At 41.9% G+C, this 27,893-nt stretch overlaps 1 protein-coding gene across 1 annotated transcript in view; it reads right to left on the bottom strand.

The window, feature by feature from the left end:
- The window catches only part of pik3r3b (phosphoinositide-3-kinase, regulatory subunit 3b (gamma)), a 170,757-nt gene that overhangs the window by 72,332 nt on the left and 70,532 nt on the right, over positions 1-27,893 (bottom strand). Inside the window, exons 5-7 of the mRNA XM_018688208.2 lie at positions 23,455-23,586; positions 15,831-16,023; positions 13,953-14,038 (exon numbers count right to left, since the gene is read on the bottom strand). Coding sequence (XP_018543724.1) covers positions 13,953-14,038; positions 15,831-16,023; positions 23,455-23,586 — 411 coding nt within the window. The remainder of the gene's footprint in view (positions 1-13,952; positions 14,039-15,830; positions 16,024-23,454; positions 23,587-27,893) is intronic.

Raw genomic sequence — 27,893 nt, 5'->3', positions numbered from 1 at the left:
CACAGCAGGAGCTTCTCCCACTTTTTGACTAATTGAATAAAAACGGCTTTAGCCCACTGCTTGTCGATTTATGTGGATGTGTGTGTGAGTTGTGTGTGGACATCGAGGGGAATCCCTTTAGGTCGAGCAAGCGGGTCGAGACAGAATGAAGCTAATGAGATCAGCCAGAAAGTCGGGAATTAGTGTGTGCACACTGAGCTCATTGGAAAGCTTATTTAATCAGAGGTCCTTGAACACAGCACTGCGCTCGGGACAGATCAGCCACTCTCTGCCACCTGATAAGAAGTCGCAGCACAATGAGGTCGCTGAGTGAGAGCCAAGTGAGGACACGCTCTGATCACACATCAGAGAAGAGCTGAAGGAGAAACACACTCAGCTGACATCTGGAACACCTAAACTACAGCGAGGGTTTGTCACCGTCTCCGACTGGCTGCACATTTCCCTTCAGAAGGAATAAAGTTAAACATGACGTTGACTCATCACTGCTCTAAAAACCGACCTCATGACTGTTGTTACGGCTTAAACAATTGAAACACTATGAGATCAATATGAGGGAAAGATTGTAGTGATGGTAACAAAAATACAAACACTGAGGTTGAACTCCTGTCCCGTGCATGAATATCAGTCGAGTTACAAGCTCATCCCCCACACAGACCACCCGCACATTACTGGCTGCACTGCTGCTGAACACTGGCACACATAGCAAATCACGAGGAACACATTCATCTCATAAAGACATAATTCCTAGAAATAATAAGATGCTAAAAACGCCACAAAACTCCACACTCTCTCCCGTCTTCATTTCTCTTTACATTCATGAAATAGCATCATAAAACTTTGTGCTTACTGAAATATTTTCAACACAACCAAACCTTAACCATATACATGTAGAAAACTTATATCTGAGTTATTTCTGAAACAGACATGTGGGTGATTTTGGAATGAAACTGGACTTGAACTTGAATTGGACCAAATGAGGAAGTGATACAGGAAAAAGAAAAACAGCCACAGAGGAGAGAGCTGAGTTTGATGGAGACATTAAGGAATGCAAGAGGAATCAGGAGGGAAGAGGGAGAGGAGAAAAATGGCAGTAAAGCAGGGATGGATGAAGAAAGAAGAGAAGAGGAGGAGATATAGAGAGAAGGAGAAAGAGGAGAAGGAGTGGACATCTGCTGTTAGCTGCAGGGTTTGAGTCAATGCCAGAGATGAGGTCAGAGCAGCCTGCTGGACACTGACACTGACCGGCCTCAAACACACAGGTAAGCATCCTCATTTCAGTTTCACTGATAAATACTCAGACAGAAACAGAAGTTTAAACTGATTTTCACAGATTTTATGTTCCCATGTGTCTGAAAGAAAAAAAACATCAAAGTGAATAAAGATGTGTAGAGGAGTTTCTGATCAGGCTGCAGATCAGGAAGAAACATAAACAGTGAAAGGACTGAATGTTTAGACTCTATTTTGAAAGTGTGGTTGCATCATTTCACAGATTCTCGTTGCTGAAATCACAAACAGATTCGCACCAATATCAGAAAATAACACTGCATCACACACACTCATGCACACACAGTCTTTAGCTTACTGGCATCATGACTTGTGTCATGTCTTTCACACCAAAAGTCACACACAGACGTCATATGATACAGGGAGGACTTCCAGCTATGAAGATCAACTCACAGCAATGCTGAACAAAACTAGGATAAAACCTAAGCTGTCATTTTAACTGCAATAAACATTGTTAATATTATACTGATGATGCTAAAGCTTTTCTTTTTCTATGTTGCTTTGGTCACAAACACACACATTATTGTTTGTGCGATACTTTTCATCTGATATGTCATTAAGACAACCTGTATTACATCACCTGTATAAAGGAGGGATCTGAGCCAACACACCGTACCTTTCCAAGGTCACTTATATAAGGAGGTGAAGCGCTGCAGAAAGGCTGAGGATGATCAGTGTGATTAAACCCTGCTTCATGTTCCATATATCACACTTGCTATATAATATTCAACAAAATGCGGGAGACCCTACGGTGTAGTGGATATTTTTCACCACTGAGAAACCTGTTAAAATGAACCACTGTCTGCTTGCAAATGTTAACTGAGCATATAAAACTCTCCACAGCCTAAAATATAATAAATACGTCTCTTTGTGTGAGGCAGAGACAAAGAGAGGGAGAGATTTTTATTATTCTTTTGAGAATACAAACCTCATTACTCTTGATCCCTCAAAGGCAACACAAACACATCAGAGCACGTGGCCTGGTTTTGTGTGTGTGTGTGTGTGTGTGTGTGTGTGTGTGTGTAGCCACAGCACGTATGCAGCCAGATGTATGTGTGCCATGAGATCCAGCAGATTACAGTCACCTGTGGTTCTGCTGCCTCAAAGCTCGGCCTGTCAGCCACCAATTACAGCTCCCCGGCTGCCCATAAACCTCCCAGCATGAAAGGAAAGGTGAGATTGTCTCTTTATAGGAACCTGAGGAGGAAAATGGCTCTCTCTCTCTTTTATCCTTCTCAGTCCTTATAATATCAGGCAGATTTCACATCTTTCATATAAAGTGCCCTTGACCTTCAAGCAATATGAGGGGCTTGATAGAGCATCATAATGGGGCTCTATAACTTTCCGTGTGGTTGAGCAAGCAGAGCACTGCAGGCTAGCAGAGCAGCTTGCTACACATTAGCTGTTAAAGTGTGTTGCCATAACTCGTCAAGCCCATAAAACACATAAAACACAGCAGGTCAGGTGCAAAGCCAGGATGTTGAAAAAAGGGAAAAAAATCCAAGTCGTATAGTCTACTGTTGAATCTGATGTAAAAATGTTAAGGTTGGTATTATTATATAATTTATTCATTTATACAATAAATAGTATTTGTTGGACTATTTTTAGAGGTGGATATGCATCTAGAGCAGCAACAGTAGAGCTCTGTGACACAGGAATAAGATACATCAGGCTTTGTATACAGAGACAATACAATCTGCAATGTATATACATATACCTGGGTATCATCAGCATAGAAGTGTTAAGAGAAACCATGAGAGTGGATCATCAAACACAGGGAGGTGGTGTACATTGGAAAGAGAAGGGGGCTAAGTACAGATCCTTGTGGTACGCATGTGGAAACAGGTCTCTTTGCTGCATGACTTTGAATCATTTCTGTGAGGATGCCTGAAACTAAAGTAGGTGCACAGTTCTGACAGAATGGATGGGAGGATTTAGTGGATCCTGAGTCTAAAGGTGTTATACATTAGGGGGTTTTGTTTTTTCATGTGATTAGTCCAATCACATAGACTGCCAGAGGCTGCTCTGGGATCACAGGGCTTGGTTCTCTGCCTCCTCAGATGGGCGGGACCTCAAACTGTCCCACCAACATCTTCAAATATGTCTGCAACTGGCAGTGGTAGAGCTTCAGCTCCTGTGTATTCAGACAAGTACTTAGCATTTCTGCACTGTTTGTCACGTCACACTGTATGAGTTAAAACCTTAAGTCTGCTGAAAGGACCAGAGAGAGGATAACTGATGACTGGGCTTCAGTTCTTTCCAGTTTCAAAAACTTGTTTCTGACTGGTTCAGTCTCAGTGCTTCTATTGGCAGTAGGAATCTGTTTTCAATCAAATTATCTCTGATAAACTCACTCTACACTTCCTACCCAGCACCCAGCAGCTAAAGAGACAGATGTTTTTCTCAGGAGCTGGTAGAGACCTAAAAACAGAGGAAATAGTGGACATTCTTAAGTGGAAACAAACATGACACCATGAGATGATCCTGTTGATCTGTGTTGACTGGATGTGGATGTAGGGCACTGATTGCTAACATGTTAGCTATACCACCTTCATACACGGATGATATGTCAGGAAAGTGTGTCAGCATGTTCTCCTGCGCTGCAATGGCCAAAAATAAACAAATGCAGCTTTAAAGTAAAGCTGATTGAAGAATGGAGGATGTAAACATATTTATAATGGGTGGACTCTTTTGGCAGTGTAGCTGACTGTAGAGGATGCTATGAGGGAGATAAAAAAGGAGGACAGATATAGAAAGAGGGAAAAAAGGATGGTATAAACACCTACTTATCCCTAGATGCCCCTCCATCAGTTTATTCCTAAACTTAGCATAAACAATTCGTCACCTAGGTTAGCTAACAAAGGCCTAATTCACATCATCTGGAGTCGTGAAACCCCGGAGGGTGAATCCACAAAGCCTTCCAAGGCCGAAAGCTGCTCCAAACTGACCAATTTAGGAGTAAAATTCAACAAAATACAAGGCAGGATGAAGTGCTTCGTGCATACTGATCAGCCCACTCTGTGGCCAGCTGTTCCCAGAGCTGCCCAGAGGTAAAGAAAACCAACTCATTAGTAATTCACATCGGGCTGAGTCAGGAGGAGAAAACAGTAGAGTCTGATTTAAAAACAGAATTATTTCTGCTGAAAAACAACATATCCCCAGTGGAAGGTGGAGGGAGAGAAGTTGTCAAGAGGCAAAAACAGACCAACTGCTGTGGAGAGAGAAATATACACACAGATACAAACTGATACCATGACCTCAAGTTCAAAAACGTCTGACCAACATGGGACCGCAAACCTGATACTCAGAGATATCTCTGTGACAGCTAAAGTGATACTACCCAAAAACACACCTATGAGCCATGAAGCATGTTTCTGCTTGTTTGTTTTCTTCAGGGCTCCACATTTTGGAAAATTAAATCTTTAGATGCCTCCTTGGGACTTTAAGATCGTTATCAGACCTAATAGCAAAAATTGCTAAATTCGAAGAGTCGTTTCTGACTGTGTGTGGCACTGAGGGTTCAAGTGTCTCATGGCCTGCACTTTCAGTTTGTCACATGTTAGTAGTGTGTCCTCAAGTGTTTATTTATTTATTTATGTTACATTATGTTCAATCCAAGACAATTCTTTGGCTTCAACAACCTTATCCTTGACCATGACGACTTTAAACAATGCAGCTGCACATGGTTGTATAATGACCCCTGATTTAGCATCTTCCAAAACGATCAATAAGGATGATTTCTGATCTGTTGGGAAGACAACATTTTCAGGACTGTTTTCTGCTGGAGCCCAGAGCAGGATTTTACAGTTCAAGTCCTTTTTTCTTTGACTTCATGCACATTAGTTTCATATTGGGCAGCAAATTTAGACAAAATGCTCCTGTGCACAGCAGAACTAAATGATTGGTCCGGATGAGTCAGATGCTTTGTGTGACCAACCATCCACCATGACCACCAGTGCTGACAACGCCACACTACTTTTACTACTAAACAAGGACAGTCGATTTTTGGAAGAGTGAAGGAACAGTGAGAACATACAATCCTGACATGATACTGCAGTGCCTGAGCTAGGAGGTGGGTGTTACATAACAAACCACTGTATTTTTTTTTAGTTCTGTCAGTGTCTGAGTCCTCTCCTACTATGGAAGAGTGATAACACACTTTTTGGCAAAGACTGCAGCTCTGATGCCCTGAGCTCCATTATGCCCCATTCTCATGTCACAGAAAGAGAAGGGCTGAACAAAGAGACAGAGCTGGAGAGACACTGTAGAGAGAGAAGTGGAGGCAGACAGAGACATAGACAGGAGGCAGCACATTGGTATTCACGGCTGGTTTCAGCTCACCCATCCATCCCCGCCTCATAGTCTTTACATCACATTTGCCCTTCAGCGCAGCAAATGTCTCACACAGCTGGTAGAAACTACACATGTGCTTGCAGGGGAGGTGGACAGTCGATCACACACACACACACTGTCCCACCAAGCTGAAGCAAAAACAAGCTTTTTTAATTGCTACATGGGAGAATCAGATGTTTCATTTTCACTTTATCATGTAGTTATGTGCATCATTATAAATTTGGGTCATGAGTTCAGTGTATTATTGATGGCTTGCAAGGAGAAACTGCAAGTGAAATAATTACTGTTTGCTCCTTGGAAATTTTAGCATCATTTCCATATTATTACCATTCTCTGACTGTAACTGATTCTCCTCTCGGTTGTAGAGTGCCTCGGCTTCTGAGCTCCATTAACTGAGCAACCAGGTACTAAAAAGTCTGTGGGGTTCTTACTGGAGACATCTGATGCAATATGAGCAGCACTCTGTTTTAATGAACCTGCATCCCAAGACAATGTCTGAAACATTTGGTATCGAGCAGAAAATTGAACATGAACTCAGATTCCACTTTATTTAACATGAGTGAGGAGCAGGGCTGTCAGATAACACTGCAAAGCTAAAATATGGGCCGTGTAACATGGATCCAGTCATGAATAAATAAATGCAGAGTCTAGGAGCAACAAGTCCTTCAACTTAAAAGACCATACTGGTTGTCTGTCCCTGCTCTCTGATACTACCCATGGGAGTGTACCAGCAGCTGCCATACTGGATCTTTGTTGGCATAGTAACAACAATAAACAAAGTTAAGACTGGATAAAATCATCAGATGAACTGTGCATAGTTTGGAATTGAACTGTGTATACCGAGCATACAGTTTGGTACTTTTAAATTACAATTTGCTCTAAAATATTAATTGAACAAATTAATTTTATAAAACGCTAACACAACATGAAAATATCTTGACAATGTTGCACCGCAGAAAGCCCATAGATGTCCATACTGAATTATCACAAGACACAACAAAAGAGATTGAGGGATGAAAAGAGAAAAGAGAGGAATAGTATATGGCAGGAAGTGTAGCTTCTGTGACCTTATGATCCTTAAAATTACATATGAAGGGATAAACATGGGAGCCAAGGGCTGTTTGATGTTAATTCAAGCTTTACATGAGGACATTACAGCAGAATTTGGACATTAACCAGGGGAGAGCTTCTTCCCAGAATGCATCATAAAACAACTCAACCACAGAGCAGCGTGCTGGATGATGAGCATTATGAGATAATCCTCTAATAGAGACTGAGCTGAGGGATAAGGCTATGTAGGGCTGAGGGGTGGTGCTGTGTTGGGGCAAGCTGAATTTTAACCTTTTAAATGTGGCACTTGTGTAACCTGAGCAGGGTATTAAACAGCCTGGTCTGAATGAAGGCATGGACTCAGAGGTTTAGAGAAGAGGACACCATATTAAACACAGTTTATATGTTCTGGGTTAAAAATAATGACTTTCAGTATCACCTGAGTGAAGTTTACCTGATGATGTCCGTTATCTGTAGATCTATATTTGGACGTTTAGTGGAATGAAGCAAAGTTCGACCAACTAACAAAACCAAGTGAGTTTTGGTAGTAAGTTCACCGTGTCTTATTGTGTTTTAGGTGACAAACGTGAGTTTATATTCAAGGATAAATTACAACTACTCTGACAAACATTATCAGGAAGTACTGTATCATATCTGGCCTTCCATGATTTCATGACTCCCTCAGATTGACAGCAGTGGCCCTGACTCTGAGTGTGTGTGTGTGTGTGTGTGTTCTGTGACCCTCACCTCCTGACCTCCTTGTTGGGACTGACCTGGCCACATGTCTCCCTGTATCCAGGTAACGAAGTCATTTCAGAGGCCATTACCTTCATCTCTTGCTGTACTGTGACCCCTGACCTCATGATATGGTGAGAGAGAGAGAGAGAGAGAGAGAGAGAGAGACAGAGGGAAGGAAGATCTGCTTGGAGATCCGAAACCCAAAAGTGGATCTCGATAACTCGGAAGAATTAAATCCAGGTCAAGGTAAAGGTTTTTTTCCTTTCTGCTACTGTGCTACAGAGATATGATTCTGCAAAATAAGCGGAGTACTATTTACATAACTTTACAGGATATTTATGCAGTAACAACCTTGAACTTGGCCTTGTCTTCCCACCCTGTCACATCCACAGTGGGATACAGATTTTGCACTAAAGTAGGTCATTGGGGTGCCATCAAGCACTTAGCTTAGCTTCTTTAGCGTTTCTTTAGAGAAGGTGTGAAAGCCCTCAGAACAACTCTATCCAAAACATGACAATTCCTTCATGCAAAATATGTTTGAGAAAACAATGGAGAATGGATGGATGACTTGAAGTGTGTATGTGTGTGTGTGTGTGTGTTATTAGCTGGTACAGTGACTCATGTGATTGCGATGCAGCTGGGGGAGCACGGGTTAGACAGAGACCCCAAAACATGCCAAATACTAATAAAAAGATCCGCTAAAAGCTGAATAGTCATTTGACCTTAACCACATTATACAACCATGATGCCCTACACATATTTACCCACACATGGATGTGTGTGTGTGTGTGTGTGCCCTGCTGCTGACCCTGTACAGCAGGATTATGCTGGATGTTAAGCTGGCACTTTCCTCCCAATGGGATATAGTCAGGACATGACTTAACTGTGAACCCCTCTCACACACACACACACACACACACACACTGAATGTATACCCGTACACACATTATGTGCTTGCCTCACTCTCTTATCCGAATCGCACACAAACAAACACGCCCTCATGTGCTCCTGGGTGCTCTCAGCTCTGACCTTGGCACAGTATGAGTGTTTGTGTGTGTGTGTGTGTGTGTGTGTCATATTAGTTCAGGATAAGGTCGAGGTCATTCATGCATTAGAAGCTGAGAAGCTCCAGACCTCTGATTTTCCCTCAATTGGTTTATATGTATAAAAATGTACGGTGCTTTTATTAATTACATTAAAGAAATGATAACATTTGGGAAATCCATTAATTTACAATGGTTGGATATTAATCTAATCTCTGCAATATTAAGAACAGAGCTGCAGTCAAGACATGGTTAGCGTAGCTTAGCATAAAGACAGGAAGAAGGGGGAAACTGCTAGCCCAGTTTAGTTCAAAGTGGAAAAATCTGCTCTACCGCTGACATATTTACACACTGTATCTTTAACTTGTTATGTACGTTATTGTACATTATTGGTTTCTTGTAGGACCTGCCCCCAAAAAACCCCAAACAAGATACAAGAATGATAGCTGAGACCCAGTTGGTAATAAACCAATATTATCCATTCAGAGGCAGAACAAGGGAGAATATGAACAGAGGAGTATAATGATGTGAACAAAGAGGGAGGTCCTGTCAACCACTTTAACATCTGCCAGCTCTGCGATGAAGTCTCTGAACAATAGATTTTACCACCATACCCTCCTTGGCTACATTAGCAGCCAAACAAATGGTCTGAGAGAGCAGAGAGAGGGAAACAGAATGTGGAGAAAGTGTCAGTGTGTGCGTGTGTGTAAGTGTGTTAGTGTATGTCATATTCTTGCCAAGCTGCGGGCACGATTTGCGTGCCTGGGAAGGAAAACAGCTCATAACAAAAGCAGAGAGAGAGGGCCAGAATGTGAATGGGTGTGTTTGGGACTTTACAACCCTCCCTTTTTTTTTTCTTGATTTTGGCGTGCTGGCTGACAGACTGGCTGGACGAGGCCAAAGCTTCATAGGCAAGTGACGTGCACACAGAGGGATGGACATGCACACACACACACACACACACACACACAGTCACAGTGTGCAGAGATGCTGAGCCGGAGCACTCAGGTGGAGTAGAACGGGTCGTATATTCAGACTCCATTTGGGGAACAGCTTTGGAGAGCAGCTCTCCTGAGAGGTCACCGGGCATGAACACACACACACACACTCACACAAACCTTTGTTAAGGGGTTAACATACCGCCAACAGGCACTGAGGTAACCCTTGACCTCCACTAATGCTGTCTGGAGGGGTGGCAGGGGAGGTAATGGGTGAGAAAAATGCTCACACATGAACCTGACCTCCCTGTTTCAGCCTACCTCTCTCTGCCTCCCTCTCTCTCTCTCTCTCTCTGGCTGCATTCATCAAACAAAGAGAAGCTCAGTCAGACATGCAGTCACCCTGCCTGCCACTAAACAGCAACATGAGCTCAACACACACACACACACACACACACACCTTGACCCATTACATGGCTGAACATCTCAGTGTCTGTGGAGACCACAGCATAGGAAGGTGCTGAAAACCAAATCATCATACAAAGATTTCAGAATTAGTGTTCAGTATTTCAGGGCAAACTAGAGTGCAATGTATGAATCTGTACCGAAGGTACCGCAGTGCATCAAGCTGACAGCTAAAGGCTGCTACACTACAGGCCAGTGTTTATTATGCAGGCTACACAACACACTATACATCCTTGGATGTAAGCAGATATAGTGCAAATACAGCACTGTTGAACCATAAACCACTGAAAACAAAAAACCCACAGTATAGCACAGAGGCCTACGGTTGTGAAATATAGTTACAAAGAGTTTGTGAGTTAGTGTGAGTGGACACAGTGGCTGCATGTCCCACAGGAGCTCAGCAGAGTTGTTTTGTTGTTCTTCAAAGATCCAGTCTCATTTTTCTGTGAAACAGTGCAGCTGTCCAGTGAAGATCTTGTATCTCCACTGTTTTTTACATTTTTTTAAATGAAACTGAAGGACTAACTGTTTCTTTGTGGGTTTCTTAGCTCATGAATAAGTGGGTTTTCACAAGGTTTTCACAGGACAGTGATGATACTTAACATGAGGTATAATCTGGGCTCCAAATCAAGAAACAGTTTTGCCGTCAAACATGTTGTATAATGTAGTTCACTTGAGATATAAAGACAACTTAAATGATGCAGAAGTTAAACCGACATGTTTCAAGTGCCTCCTCATTTAATTATCTATATATTCTATCTTTTGCCTTTTGCTGTTTTGTATCCAGACATGTCAGTTTGTTAATTCCATCCTCTGTCCTGGTAGGAGTGTGTAACGCTGTCCTGAAGTAGCTCTGCAGCATTAATTCATCTTGGCTGAATTCACACATGCCTTTCTAAGCAGATTATCCCTGTCCAGACAAACCTGGGTTCTCAAAACTCACGATGCGAACTACATGCAAATAAGATGCAGACAGAGAGAATAACAGAAGATGAAGAACTGTGTAAGTGCGTTACATCAGCACAATTTCCCACATCATTCCCCTGATTACAAAGCACCAAGAGGGTTGTCAGGCTTTATTCACACACCCCACAGAGACAGAGAGGGTTGTATAAGAGATGTTACAAAAAACACACTTCAAAGACAGGACTAAACAGCTCCCTCTGGTCCTTTTGTTGCTGTGATGTAAGCTCGTCTGCCAATAAACACACACACACCTACAAGAGAATCACACACATGTATGCACACTGTCAGTTTTTCTCTCATGTTTAGCTTGAATGCACTGATCTGACTTAATTTCACATACGCGTTTCTATATGTGCCTGAAACAGCGTACATTCATGTGTTCAACAGTGATATAACTCCACACAGAAGAATAAAAAAAGAAAGTATTTAGAGACAGTTCCCAACATGATGAAACAGTGAAATGAGTAAATAAGGAAGCAAAAGTAAAACCAGGACACCCCCGAGGAGAAGCTCTATGAAATGTCGACTGTGTTTTAAATCAGCCTGAGCCTGTTAAATGTCCTTGTGTGTGTTTCCCATCAGGCTGCATTTTAACATTTTCATTTAAAGGGAAAAAATAAAAAATAAATGAATCGCAAATTTCCATCGGCAGCCCCGTCCACCTCTGCAGGACCAGGGTTCATTCCATGAATTACTGATCGGCCTTCAGATTTCATCCTGTCCTTTTGTGTGTCACCCACAAAGGATGAAAATCAAACACATGACATCGGATCATCACCTATGGTCTGATTTGTGGCTCTGTGAGATGTGTGGGTGTCCATGTGTGTGTGTGTGTGTCCTGTTTTTCTGCTGTACTGCTTTGTAGTGACTAATGGCTTTAGCCACCAACTGCCTGAAAGCCTTAAGGTACAGTACACCTGAATGTCAGCAGTCACTGGCACCAAAACAATCTCTGACTTAACTGAAGATCTGAAAAGTCAGTTGTTGGCCATGTCACAGTCAGCAGGTTTGTTCAAGATACACTGAAATTTGGAGGGAGATTAACCTCAGTATCATCTGCAAAACAAAAATATGACTTTATATTTTGACTGTTCTTCTGATTACAAAGTAGCATGAATGGAAAAATAAGAGGACCTAAGACGGTACCCTGTGGGACACCACAGGAGATGCTAGCTAAAGCAGAGGAGGAATGACGAAATTTAACTTCAGAGCTTTAAGATAAAAAAATTAACCAGTCCAGGACTGTGACATGAATAATAATTATGTAATTCAATTCAATTCTTTATTGTCATTGTCAGTAACAACAAGATTCTGTTGAGCATTTCAAAAGTGACTGATGTTTATTCACTGGGTCATGATTCACTGTCAAATGTCAAAGAAAATTAGGTCAAAGAAAATTCTTAAGCAAGATCTGGTCTACTTATCTATGTGGTGTTGTTGGAGATGATTTTGTCCAGGTTATGTCCTTGTCTGGTCATGTTTCAACTATAAATCTGACTCTCATCTGCTTACTAGCCCAGCGACCTTTTCCAATCTCACCTCTGAATGAAAACCACTGCTCCATATAAAGGAAACATAACCCCTGAGCAGCCACCATAATCACTGTGATGACCAATATGTCGACCCTGGCCTTAACACTGCGGCCCTCAGCAGACCAGTACAACCTTATACACACACACACACTGACCCACTGACATTTATACACACACATGCATGCACTGACCCTCAGACACTGACCTCAGCAGACTGGCTTGGCCCTTGCAATCAGCCACACACCTGCTGTCTGACCTTTCCTTCGTCCTCACAGAGCCTGATTGATCTCTCCTCTGCATTTTATTTCCACAGACATACACCAAAGACTCACATGCTGGTTAAAGCTTCACTGTGCAAGTATGTAAAAGAAAAAAACAAGCAACACCAGTCTCCTACATGTTTAGGACATTTCTTGGACCTAAGCTTCAATTCTTGGACTCAAAATGGAATTATTTAACACAAAATAAAATGGTTAAGTTTAAAGTGTTGTACATAGGTTGGGAGAACTGATTGAACATGTGAACGTTTTTATTTTTATTATGGAGAAATTGACAAATTTTGGCAAGACATTTTCTCTTAGCTCAATACAGGCTTGCAAAGTACAGGGCTGGAGGAGTGTTTGTACATGTATCTGGTGTCTGGTGGGGGCATCAGAGTTTTGGACCCATTCCACCATGACACAACTCCAGCTTAGGGCCCAATAACTACTAATGTAAAGTTTTTACCTCTTCATTGGAGTAAGTTACTGAACCTACAAGGGTCAAAGATGCCTCATTTTAAATCTTTTTTTTTCCATGGGGCCACTGACAAGCATCATTTAACTAGAAATACTAGACAGAGTTTTGTTTGAAGTTGTCTCACCTGGTGTCAAGTTAAAACAACATCTTACTCCTCTACAGTGTTTCTTCTCTGGCCCAAAGCCCTTTGTTCTAGGAAAGGATGTTGTTTTTTATGCTTTTGGAGAACTGATGTTGTGGTCTAAGAATTTTACAGTCCATATACGCTAGACCAGCAGACCTGCCACACTCACATTCATACACTCGCTCTCAGCTCTAACAGTCCAGTAAAGCAGGAATGCAAAAAGAAAAACATGAAGCCTGCCGTGTTTGGTTACCATAAACCCTGTACATTTAGACTGTAAAATGAACTAATGGAGGACATAGTTAAAGCTGTTATGCCATGCTTCATGCCCAATTTATCACAGCAGCTCAGGCAAAAAGTTTGTGTTTTCCACATATCTCATAAACCAAACGTGTATTTTGCACAGTAGTTTGTGGTACAGTGGGAGGGGAGAGGGAATGCCATGTTTCCAGTGTGAGAAAGGTACACTGTGGAAACAAACTCCAGGCACTTTGTCACTGAGCAGAACATTTGGAAATGAACAGCATGTGTGTGTGTGTGTGTGTGTGTGTGTGTTGAGAGACAGAGCAGAGAAGCTTTGTTGTGACTGTTCATTGTCACAAAATAATCCATGGCGAGCAAAATCCCATCGCACAACATCATACCACAACATACTTACACATCTACAAACAAGATAACAGAGAGAATAGAAGTGTGTTTGTGTGCATGTTTATTGTCCTACCTGGTGCAGCCTGCATCTCCATGAGACCTCCTGCTGCAATCAGAGCCTCCAAGATCCGGATGTGATGCTCCGGGTTCACGTCAGCGCTGTTGACAAAAACACAACATGAGCATAAACTGTCGTCACCATTAACTTTTTCATTAAAATAAGTAGTTATATGTACTGTATGTGAGTGAGTTAAAATGAACTACAATGACCATGACTTTAACGATGGACGTCTATATCACAGAGAATGAGCGATGTCAGGCTTTGGATGCACAGACAATACTCATATTTATTTCGTTTTTTGGTCTTTTCATGATACTTCAAGGAAAAATAAGAAAATATTGAATATCCTGAGACCTCAGTTATTTAATTTGGAATCCAGTCTGCTGCAGTACGGGCCAAACAATAGGAATATGTGTGACTTTTCTAAATGCTTACAGACTGTAGTGTAGACCCGGAGCCATCTAGGGTTAATTAACATTTCCACACATGCAAAATAAGCCAACATGGGAGCTGGTTCAAATAGCATGGCGTGCTATGATGCGCCGCCCCGCTCTTTATCCGCCTGTTGTGCACGTCAGAGGTGAATTGCTTGACCCAGCTACGCAAACAATCACTGCTTCTGACTCACTGACTGCCTCCCTAACTCCACTACATCTCCACCGCACACTGTGCCACAAGGAGAAATTCCTTCGGGTAATTTCTGGAAAAATAGACACAGGCGAGCTTATGCAGGGTACAGACAAACAAAACAATACCATCAGCCTTGTTACTGCCATTCTCTCAGCGTTCAGCTCTTAAACTACAGGATGTTGATATTATAGCCGAGCCAAATATCATGCTTAGCTTTCCTGTTAGCGAGGGCAGATCCTTTACTACAAAAATAACAGGTCTCTGCACTGGATCAAAACAATTTTGTGCAATTTTGGTTCAAGTTTGGAAATGAATGTCTGTTGATTTGTGGATAGAGGTAAAAAAAAAAAAAGGTGCCACATTCTTCCCAAACATTGTTTAACAAATCCTGAATGAGACGGGAATACCCTTTCCACCCAAATGCTGTGGGAGTTTTGCAGGAGAAGTGACTGTGGTTGGAATGATCAATGGTTTTATGCAACAAATGGAAAGAACAAAGGAACGGTTGAAATGCTAAAGAGTATATTCAACAGCTGTGTGGGAAGTACCTTATCATTTGTGGTTTCATGTTTTGATTTGAACTCAGATTTTATATCATTCTTCAAAGACCAAGAAACATGTACTGAACAAAATGTGCAAGAATGAAAATTTGTTCTGGCAATCTAAAAATAAGAAATAGTTTCCCTTTCCTGCTCTATCTGTGTTGTACTACACCAGAGTAGAATAAGGAAAGGTTATTTTGAAAGTCCAGGGTTCTGGACATGATGTTTGACTAACAAAACTCTAATGAAACTCTCCTCACTGAATCATCAGCACAAAGGATGAACAACTGTTCATTGAGAAATAAGAGAAAAAAAGAGTTAAAATGTTGGTTGTGTGCTCTGCTGATGGCGAGTCAAGGCTTAAGATTACACTTCATAGAAACCACACAGACATTCAGTCTGTTCTCTTTCAGTTTCTGGGTCAGTTCTGGATGACTTATGATGCCGTGTGTAGTTCCATATTTGAATGATGAAGTGTTTTGAATTTGCTACAACTCTGATTCATGCTTCTGACTGGCTTCTTAATGCCAGACCGTAATCAGCCATCGAATGAACCAAACAGAAAGAAAATATATGGTTTCTCAGAAACACAGATAAACTGGCAGCCATAACATAAACCTGTTTTATCATCACAGTATCGAGGAGGCTGGGGATATTATTGAAAATAATGTTTTCAATCAGAAATTTACGGTGGGAGAAACGGTGAAGCCTTCCGTACCTGAGAGGAGAGTGCTTGAAGACGGCCTCGGCGAAGGCCTGTCCCAGCAGCCGGGGGCCAGTCTGGTTGTGCTGGCTGACCCGGGCTAGGTGTCTGCTGAGGTGGACCAGCAGCTGGTGGTTGGCCTGAGGGATGCTGGGAGACTCCAGGATCCTCTTCAGCCTCTCCCCACACTCCTCCACATTCTGACTCTCTATAAGACAAAGAACAGCACCCAGAGGGATTTCTTATTCATTTGATTCTGCTTCCAGTTAAAAACATACAAGTGTGCCAAGGAAAAACTCTCCACACCATTACACCACGTTGGGTTCATGGATTCATGGTGTTGATGCACAGCTAAGGTTTCCCCTCATTTGACGTACAGAGCCCAGCCCAAACCATAAACACAGCTAAAGCCCAAAGTATGTGGACATGGGTGTTTCGCATACTTCAGGTCATGTCGTGTAATTATCAGCCCGGTACCTGCCCTGAAGGAGCTGTGTCTGAAAGTTCATTTTCATGTCAATATTTCCAACATTTTCAGCCAAGAAAAGGAAAATCAGTGACTGTAGAACAAATAGACTCAGGAAATCCATCATAACATGACACGTGTTATTTTAATGAAAGAATTAGATCAGTATTATTTAGAGTGAGATTTAACTGATGCAGAAGAAACATTTTCTCTTGGATATTTTTGGAATTCAAATTCAAAATGTGACTAAAACCAGGTGAGCAGGATTTATTATAAAGTCAAGGTTATTGTTTAGGAAACAACACTGAATAATGTTTACAATTATATATATTATATATTTCTAAAGATGTCAGACTGTGCCATTATGTGACCAATAATCAGACAAAGATTAAAGTGCATGCTTTTTGGTGAACAGCTGAGCCGACACATGCATAAACTTCTATCACATTAAAATATGTATTTCAGCTTTTTTCTCATACACACTGAACACAGAGCAGACGTCCCTGCTGTGCTGCCTGGTGAGCAGCACCTCCATCAATATCCATCCGAGCATGCAACTGCTCGCTGACTTTGAGGAGATATATGGCCCTGGCAGGACATCAGTGATCTGAATTCAGACCCGGTCCGGCAGCCAGCTGCTGGCCAGCGAACCTGACAGACGCTGTGGAAAAAAATCACAGGGGCTTGGGGCTTCGTATGTGGATGCTTGTAAAAATGTCACAGCAGGAGGCGGCACAGGGGATAATACCAACTCCTCTTCTCGTATTAGCCGGGGTGCACACAATGGGCCGTGTTTGAAGAGGACCAGACGTATTGACGAGCGCTCTCACCACAGGCCCTTTACCACCACAAACAGGCTGCAAACAAGAAAACATCTGTGCCTGAGCCTGCTGTGTGCTGGGTTTATGATGGGGAAGCTCAGTGGGAGAGCACGGATCTGCCACTGAACACCAGACGTATCACTCTGCACAAGAATCCACAGAAGCATTTCTCTGTGTCTGAATCTGTTCTGGGATTTCACTTAATACATACTTCTTCTAGATCCAGTATCGTCTTACAGGGAGTTAAAAATGAGCAATAATTTCATTTTTTTGAGGAATTTCATTGTTATGACTCATCATATAATGTCAACCAAACTCTGAATGTAATTACAAACTAACACAGTGACTTTTTGTTTAGTTAAAGGAATAGCTTTGTGTTGCCTGAAGCTTCAAGTACAGAAAACTAAGCTGTATAAGAATTAGCCCGCTCATGCTAAATACAAACAAGAATGACCCTGAACATTAACCTCTCATGTATGTAGATCTTTTACTCTAAGTATACCAGGGGATTTTACAGGAACTACAGGATAATGTGCTTATTATGGTTTAATCGTTTAACTGCAAGAGTTAAATGTTCAACACAGCAGTGTGTATGACACATTACAGCTGAGTTAGAAGTGAACAGGGTGTAAAAACGACACAATAAATGCTTAAAACTACATTTCTGACCTTTTCTTAGCCTTCACTTTCAGATTTTATTACTCAGCTGTAGAGCAGCACTGGTATTATGCAGAGGTCATAGAAGGTTGAAGCCTAAAAAAAGGGCAGAAAATGGTCTTTTCACTTGTGGAGGAAAACATGTGCTGTGGATCTTGGCTTGTGGCAGATGAAGAAGTCAAAACTTCATGCCATCTCGACACACAGGAGCTAAACTGTGCCTCTACTTGACATATCTTGTATAGTGATTTGTGTGATGCAGTGTTCTGCATGTGTACATACTGTCTGTATCCAGGTCTTTGAATGCGGATATATATTGATTGACTATATGAGGTATTGGTGTTTTTGGACCTCTGTGCAGGAACTGAAGTGTTCAAATCGATTCCAATAATAACAGAGTGCCAGCAGAGAGATGGAGGAACTGATTGACTGTATGTTTGACAGCTGACTGACTGGAAAGACGGAGAAAGGAGGAGAGGTGGAGAGAATGAGCTCAATATTCTCACTGACATTCTTAATAACACAAAAAAATCTAGCCCCTAAAACTTTACATTATACATTATCCATTTTCCTCCATTTGTCAGGTCAGGGATGGCCATCTTTTAAAAAACAATGTACTATCCATTTTTATTTAATATTTATTTTTAAACAGCCTATTACAAACACCATTTCCCATGAGCCCACACTCTTCTATAGATTAAATGTCACCACTGGCTTTACAGACTGAGGTCAGTTAATGATTTGGTACAGGACTGGATACAGAGGACAGAACAGTGGACATTTTTTCAACAGCAGAGATTACAGATGTTTTTCAGTGTGTGTGTGTGTTACTGTGTGAAGTATATGTGTACATGTATGAGTTTAAAACATATCTCAGTGTATTTATCTTCCTGTGCCTTACCATGTTGGGGGCTGGTGTCCAGAGGTCAAAGGTTAGACAGAGAGAGGAGAGGTCAAGAGGTTTCAGAGGGTGGAGCCAAGTAGCTTCGTTTAATAACCATTAGTGTGTGTTTCTGTGTTTGTGTAAGTACAGTGTATTGTATATGAGTGGCGTCTCATTTTTACTACATATCTTATATCCTGTTTTCTGTGTATCTTTATTGTTATATTCAGTTTTTTCAATAAATGACAACTTGTTTATCTGCTGAGAACACGACAAACATAACTAGTATAAAATGGGGGATGATGTAAGAGATATTATCACTGTAATATTGTGAAAACATCTAAAACATATACAACATTTATCAATTACAGGATGATTTCTGTTGCTGTCCTGGAGTGTGGGAGACTCGATGGAAGTTCAGGGGCACTTCAAGTGTCTGTGTGTGTTTTTGGGTGGGCAGGTGGGCGGTAATGGATGGCTGACAATCTGCTGCAGCCTGATGGGGGTCAGAGAAGTCAGCTCTCTGTCTGACCACTACTGAGCATAAATGACCATCTCTCACACACACACACACACACACACACACACACACACACATACACACACACTCCTCCCTCTGTTGTTATGGATTGTGGTTGACCCTGCTGGTCAGCAGAGGTCAAGGCTGGAGAGGGAACTTGGTCTGTACATCTGCCCCCAGGGGACTCTGGGAGACTGGACAACTGGACAGTGGGGGGTGGGGTGGGTATGGAGGGGTGAGGGATGAATAGAAATGGGGTTGAGCAGAGCTTCTCAACAGATAAATAATTCACATTTTTATGCCTTTTACCTTGGAGAGGAAACTTAATTACCAGTTTTAGTTGTTTTGCTAAGATGCACAAAGGGAGAAAAAAACCACTCTCACTTACTGCTGGCTTATTTCACACTAATTAAACAGATAAGATGACCTTAGCCAAAAGCACAGGGACAAATTTCACCTTTTCAAGCTTGTTAAAACAGAGCAGTAAACACTGATATCACTATATTAAAATTAGGCGTCTGTCCGAGCAAGTGACGGAAAGATCTGCAGAAAAAAATGCTGATACATCTTTGGTTTACAGCTCATCGCAGACAGGGGTTACCAGCCACCTGACACTGCAATGACTCATCTGCAGGGAAAAGCTATCAAATGCAGCCATGAATGCCAAGTGAGCTCAAGAGACATCCTGACGTAAAACACATCTCTTGAGCCAGTAAAGATCTGAAATAGTTCAGGTGACTAAAATGCTTTTTGTCACTTTCGAGCATTGCCGGTGTGAGTCACATCAACTTTACAACACAAACGTACAAAGATTTCCAGGGTGAAAAGCTCTGAATGGGAGCAAATCCCTGCAGCAGGTTTGTCATCTGGTGGAAAGCATGAAACCAGGAGACTGTTAGAGAAGCACATTAATGCTTGTAGTCTTGTCCACATACTTTTGGCCATTAAGTGCATCAGTTAAATGAGAAACACAGGCCCAGTCTGTGTCTTCCTCTCATCTCCTCTTTAGGTCCAGATGGACAGTGGTCAGTCAGACGCTGCCAGCTGGCCTTTGTCCTCATAGACGATGACCTGGGTTAGGCCATTAAGGTTAACTAACTCTGGCAAAACTAATGAATGAGAATAGACAGGGAGAGGATAAAAAATAGGCATGAGAGGGCAGGGAGGGCGTGAGGAAAAGAAATGAATAAAGGGCAGAGGGAAGGAAGTAGAGAAGGCCTCAGATTAAATTATTAAGATAAGTGAGTCACAGACGAAAGACAGAAGGAGGATGAAGGAGCAGAGGGGCAATGTGAGAAAGAAAAAGAGGCGATGAATAACTGCTCTGACTTTTACATTTGGAAAATAAAACACTGAGATACAGAAATCCACCTGAAATCTATAAAAATGAGAATTCTCAGGCTGTAACTCTCAACTGACCTCAAATTAAAAACAGCGTCACATCCATTCATCTGCTCTGCAAGAATCATTACTTTAAAATGGTTTAAGGCAGATTCACGCATGTGACAGCATCACAGTCCTCATGTCTTTCCTGGAAAAAAGCTGAAAATAATAAAAGTGAAAAATGGCTCGGCCCTGATAACAAAAGGCTGATTGTGGTCAGGATGTTGCAGGGGCAGATGAGAGGAGGATCACAGGAGGATTACAGCCATCTGATGACAACAAATGTAATTATTCTGTTACTGAAAAAAACCCAACAGAATGAAGACAGCTCTGAAATAGAAAATGATTAAACTAATTTGAGGGTTAAACAGAGTTTGACTCCGAGATGACGCACATAAACTTACATTTTTAGATTGGATTTGGTTTTGTTTTGCAGACAGATTTCATGTTCAAATTATTATTTTTTTTACCCAAATTCACCCTGATATCTTCACAGACTGTGTGAGTTCAAGTAGATGTTAGAACATCTTTTGGGGCGAATCAAAATTGTGTTCATTGTACCAGTGGCAGACCAAGAAGGTGGATAAAGTTTTTAAAAATCCCCTCCTACTCTGAACATGTTATCTTTATTTCTAACGGTGTATGTGGATTTCCCCCGTGATGAGCCAGTGACTGGACTCAGATCAAACAGATGAGAAAATGACTCGTCTCCTGGAGAGCAGGACAGCCAGAGGAAAGGTAAGAAATAAAAAAGCATGAGAGGGGATTTTAACTGTTACAACACCGACAAATCTCAGGGATCAGACTGAGACGGGACAGTAAGTGTCTTCATATGAGGAAGACGTTACTGATTCCATCCATATGGATGTAATCACAAAGACATCCCCTTCAAACTCAAGTATTTACAGTAGAGGGTGAACAGAGTGATAGTTACAGAGTAAAAATAAATACAGTGACACAAACCAAGCAAAGAAAATCATCTTTGCTGATGATACTGCTGTGTGTTTTATCTGATTCATGGTGGACACATCTATGAAGGTTAGATTTTACTCTACACAACAGACGCCCACAGACGGCAGTCCCAAAATAACACGATGAATAATGACTAATAAAACAAGCTGTTAGCTCATTATTCACGATCTAATACCACCTTTCTTCTCCTCTTCTTCAGACGGCCGCTGCATAACCTCATCTCTCTGTATTGTGACTAAATCTCAGATTCCAAACCAGGTTTGTGGTGTTGCCACAGTACCTCACAGTCCTCTCACACCACAAACATCACATACAGCGTTGTTGTTGCTTTTCTGAGAATTGAAAAAGTTCAGCATCAACACTCTTACACATTGAAAGAGCTGCAGTTCAGGCGGAAAGGAGACGTAGTTTCTATCAGCTGCCTGTCCCTGTTCATGATAAAATACATATTTACTCCAGATTACTGAGTTTAGATATCGATCTTTTGATATGAGAATCAATAAGAACAGAAGGCTGAGTGAAACACACACCTAAATGACTTCATAAAAAGACAGCAAAGGGGGACAGAAAAGACTCTCAACCCTCGAGCAAATAGTTTATTTTTCAGGGATCCCTCAATATTATTGCATGACTTATCCTCACTATACAAATTAAATACTTCAGACCTCTAACCCCATCTTATAATATCCTTTGATTTCACAGAAGAAATCACTCCCTGCTCTTCAAGTGACCTCTTCCCAAATAAGAAGTTCAATTTCAACGGGCTTATTCTCGGACAACCTCCGCAAAATACTTGATGCATCCTTTAGAGGTGGTTTATCCTGACTTAAAATGTTTCCATGAATAAGTAAAATAAAAAAAGGGCTGTCACTTAACAGGACGAGGATTGAGAGAGAGAGAAAAGCACTTACATAATTGAGGGGGTTTTCAGTTGGAGATCATGTCAAGGAGCTTAGACGAGTAATATTTTGGGAGGAGGTTGCAGGGAAGCTGGTGTGAACTTCCTGCGAGCTCAGACGGTTCCTGAAAAACTCACGCTAGCATGCATGACGCCAACACACTCGTCGGTCTGTTCATCTGTCCATGTGTCCGTCTGTTTTTGACTGTCTTTTATTTCCACACACTGGCACGCACACCGCCCACACAAAGCACCAAACTCTGAATGTCAAGGGACGGGTCATGAAAAATAGATAAGACTGTGAGAGTCCCTAAAAGCTGGAGAGAGGAGGGCCTGCTGGGCGAGGTGGGTGGCAGGTGAAAGGGTGAACAAGCAGGTCAGCTGTACAGAAAATGAGAAGACAGAGGAAGATACTGGCACCGAGCCACGTTTCAGCTGAGACTTTGTTCCTTCTGAATCCTGAAGCTGTCAGGAGATTAGCAGAAATTTGACGCTGACGCGAGGTTACAGGCTCATCGTCTTTACATCCAGATATAGCAGAAATCTGTCAGGTGTGACGAGTGTCGGCGCTCATGCCAAGTGACAGAGGCATAAAAACACCACGAGCTCATATTTAGCTCCAGAGTTTAAACCTACAGTGCGTGACAGTGGAGGGAAAGGAGAGCGCATGACTGAGGATGCAGCTGCAGGCCTGAACTCACAGCAGTCACCAGCCATGAAAATGCTGCTTACAGCTACAGGGAAACTCAAAATCTGGACTTATATGTGGGTCGTAGCTGCGTTAGTAGTTTTACTTCCAAAAGGTTTTCCAAAATTTGAACTCTGGCCTTGTTCTTTGACATTTTCCATTGTATAAGTAAGGCTTAGTTCATTCAATTAAAATATATAAATACACTGAAGTATGGCTTTTTTCTTATTTCTAGTGATAGTTTTGGTTTTATTCATCCAGGCATGAGATGAGTGGACATGTGAGAAACTCCCTGAAGAAACTGCATTTAAAAAAAAAATGAAGTTAAAGAAGAAGTGTATCACGCTCTACCTTGAGCAGTGTAGACCAGCTCACTGTAGGCTGTGGCTGGGATGATGGGGGCATTCAGGTCCTGCAGGAAACCTCTGAGAGCATCAGTCAGAGAAACCACATCATACTGGTCCAGATCCACTGAGACTGGATCTGAGGGGACAAAGGACAGAGACAAAGACAGGAAGTGTTAGAGATTAAACGTGTGATATTTTGATTTTTTTGGTTCTAAGGATGGATGGGTTCCCAAACCAGGTTTCCTAAGGGCATCAGGGGCCCAGGCTCAGGGGCCCAGGCTCAGGGGCCCAGGCTCAGGGGCCTGAAGGCAGACAATCAGTGAAAAGTGTCTTTGATGGCGAGGAATCAAAGAGCCGAGTCAACTAAAAAATCCAACTAAAACACTTTGACAAAGTGAACATGAATAACCTTCATATGCACTTTCAAATACCATGTACTATGAGCTGGAGTCTGGATAGTTCTACTGGAGAAAACTCTGTATAAATAAAATAAATGTGGGATGTATCAGAAGTGATCTGATTGGTCAGAGTGTTTCAAGTCTCACGGTCAGTTGTTTCTGGGAAAAGGGGAATACTATCATTCAGCCACAGATAAAAAAGATGCTGAGATGTTAAACCCACAAAGACAATTTACAGATTTATCTGCCGGTAGACGAAACAGCAGATAACAGGCCTGCGTGTGTCTACGCGAGCGCTCCAGCAGATTAGCAAAGGACAAACCACACGGCGCCGCAGGACGTTTTTTGCTGTCCTCCATCTTTCACCTCAGCCTTCCTCTTTTACGCTACCTCCACTTGTCCTTCCCCATTTCTGCTCAACCTTCCTCCCCCTGCTTCACTTCCTCTTCCTCCCTGACCTTTCTCCTGTTTGCCTTTTATCCTTTATCCTCCTACACCAGCTCCCTTTGCTCCTCTTTTCCTTTCCTTTCCCTCCTTATCTTTCTTTTCCTATTCTTTTCCCTCCATCCTTCATCTTCCTCACCCCCTCCCACCCCCACCCTGGGACCATATGCACCAGACTCTCTGGAGTCAAAATGGCTGTTAAATCCCATTGATTTGCCCCTCTAACTAATGCCTGAATAAACTTAACCAATCACACAGGCCAGTAAACCACCGCGCATTAATATCAATGGATGACCTCTTCACATCTCCACACTGAGGCCTGTGTTATTGTGCAGTGATTTGTCTGGGGGATTCGATCACCCCAACACCCAGACAGAGCAAATTTGGTGTTGCCATGGGACCCACGCTCATGAAACGATATTAATACACTTTTTCTGGCGTGTGTGTGTGTGTGTGTGTGTGTGTGTTGGGGTGGGTTAGTGAAGGGGTATTAGAGCATAAAACAATTTGTTTCCTGAAGAGCAGATTGGAATTTGTAAATTTGAGAGCGCTATTTTTTATTAGGTTGGGATTTGTGCTGGTGATAATAATGATGGTGGTGATGGTGTTAGATTAGTTTGCATTTCTGGCACAAACAATTGAGCAATACTAGCTAGTTACAATGCTAATGTCTGCTGCACTTGAGTTTGTAATTTGCACTGGGGAAATTACATACAACCAAGCTTCTTTCTTTGTACTGAGTTTTGCAGCTTAACTCTTTAAAACCTCTCTAAACCACTGTCCAGCTGTGAAAATGCAGCAGGGAATGCTCAGAGTTGATAATGCTGCAGATGCACTCACAGCAGGAATCGTCATAATCAGCATCAAGTGTGCTATCCTTGAATCCCAGGCTGTTTTAAGCAGCTCTGTATCAGAGTTCACCACAGTCTGGATGTGTGCCATCAAGTGTCGACCACTCAGAGAAGCAACTCTTTTTCTCCTGTTTTTTCCTGAATCCACTTTGCCACCTTTTTTTGTTTCGTGGCCTGGGGATATTTTGGTGCAGAAATGTGATGTCACATGATGTGAAATTGTACCTGTGTTGAACCTAGACAGGAGGTATTCCTCGAAGACACTATAAATATATATATATATATATATATAGTGTAAAGGTGTATAGAAAGCTATACATAGCTAAGCTATAAATGAACTATATTTTCTAAGTTCATTCCTGACCTTGGAGATCGCGCTGAGAAAACAGGTTTAGTTATAATGTCAGGATAAAACTTTGAACTTCAGTTTTTGAAGCCAACATGGAAGAGAAAAATTTGAACTGAACAGACACATGATAATTAACCAAACTCCATCTACTGCTGAAGTTCAGGTGATAAGACTGAAAACACAACAATATCTACAACTGCAAATCTACTGTGTCTGGTACAATTATTTATTTACCAGGTTTCTAAAAACATACATGGTTGTTAGGTTTGTACAAAGAGGCTCTGTGTAACTACTTTGTGTTGGACAATGACAACATTTAGGTTTGCAAAACAGGATTTTCAATAGAGCAGATCCTGTATGTATGCATCCAGAAGACAATCTGTTGGTTGGTCATGAGTTATGACTTCAAAGAGTGGAGAGAGAGAGAGAGAGAGAGAGAGAGAGAGGCAGCAGTGACAAAAACTGCTTGTTTAAGACACATTTTGCTGAAACATGACTGTGTGTCTTTCCCACGCTAACAGCAAAATGGCACGATTGTTCTGAAGAAATGCACATGATTTCTTTGAAGTCACTAGGTTCATTACTTAGTGCTGTGAAAATTCAAATGGACATAATGTGGACACAAATAAATAATAAGATTTTACAAGAATTTACCATGAAGGCCTTTCACAGAATGTTAACGACTAATTTTAATCAATGATGGAAAACGCAGACAGCTGCTTCGTGCAGAACAAAAACAGCTATTTGTTCTTATCAGACGCCAATTTTCTTGGTATCAGACACCGGGAAAATTGGTGTCTGAGATCAGAAATCACCAGATTGATCGGAGATCTATTTAACCACGATCTGTCTGTGCTCTGATGAGATTAATCCATGCTTCTTTTTTGCCCTAGTGTCACTTGTGAGCCGTACGTGGGCGACCCAGTTGACCGCTGGATGACCAGGGTGGCCTCAGTGGCAGACTGGCTGGCTGGGTAAACAACTAGAACTAGCAATTTCAGAAAGCAAACTAGCTTGAAGGGCTATCATTGGCTGGCTAGCTCCACCATGTTCACAGCAAACTTTACTGGAGGATCATCAGCTACAGTAGCTCACCACCTAACCTCCAGCAACACCTATTTCACAAAGACAAACAAATAAATGTCAGTGTGTCTGATAAAGCAGCTCAGATGCCATATTGATGTACAGTGCATGTGTGTGTTAGTTAATCAGCTGGAAAAGTATCTAAGCCCCGAGGAGTTAAAGTATGTACAGACCTGTGTTTTGCTGCCAAAGAGGACAGTAAATCCCTTTGTTAAAGACAGACGAGTGTCTGCTGACTTGTTTATTGCAGATGCAGACCAGACAACTGCTCTGTTACCAGCTATGAAACAAGTGTAGCCAGCAGTAAAACCACAGATTCCCAGGAATTATTTCAGAAGTGGAGGAAGAAAATTAACTTCATGTCCTCTCCTGCTGACGACCTCAAAGCTGCACTAATCCCCATTTTAATATTAACAATGGCCTGAATGACTAAGTGTAATTTAAAATTCATAGCTTGTGGTGACAAAGCCACAGAGAACTAACACTTTACCCTCAGCTCTGTGGAGCTTTTTTAGCTTTCTGTGCTCATTGTTTTGCTAACATGTTTTAACCACACCGACACAGTCGTAGCTGATTTAGGGGAGCAGAGGCCTGGCTCTGCCGGGTTGAGTGATGTCGGAGGGGTGAGATGAGGTGTGCTGAGCAGGATGGCCTCAGTCAGCAGGGCAGCTTTAATCACACCTAATGAAACAGAGTTGGGTTCTGGGGCCACAGCCAACACAGCATCATTACACTGCTCACTGAGGGATTGGGAGCGAAAAGTCCCCAGATCAATTCAATCCTCTCTCTCTCTTTCTCTCTTATTCTCTCTATCCCAAAGTCTTCATCCTCTGTCTCACTTTCACCTTTTAGTCTCTGCAGCCTTCCCGGAAAACATCAGCCTACATTTTTCTCACGTTGTGTCACTCTTCCTGCTCCCTGAGAAAAGTCTGCACCTCATCAAGTCCTTTTGAGTCCTGAATCAAGTAAACACATTTAGCAGTGTAGTCTGGATATTTCAACACACACAGCAGGAGGCTCAGACCCTATTTGTTCACTCAGCTTAGCATTTCACCAACATGACCTGAAGACAGATGTACAGAAACACACGGCTACACACACACTCATGTTCACTCATGACCAAATAGGTCATTATTGATTATCACTTCATGTAAGTGTCTGGGTTGTGATGCATCGACAGGTTCAGGCTGATTTTTCTGATCTTCCTCTTGAAGGAACAACTCCAACCTGTCACTTAACCTTCAATTTGTCTTTGTCCTTCTCCTCAATCTCAACCTTTCTCTCCGTACACACTTCTTCTTTTTCCTCTGTTTTTTTC

The sequence above is a fragment of the Lates calcarifer genome, linkage group LG17 (genome assembly GCF_001640805.2).
Source record: "Lates calcarifer isolate ASB-BC8 linkage group LG17, TLL_Latcal_v3, whole genome shotgun sequence".
Taxonomy (NCBI): Eukaryota; Metazoa; Chordata; class Actinopteri; family Centropomidae; genus Lates; species Lates calcarifer.
The sequence above is the reverse complement of the archived record's forward strand: the minus strand, read 5'-3'. Positions and strand labels throughout refer to the sequence as shown.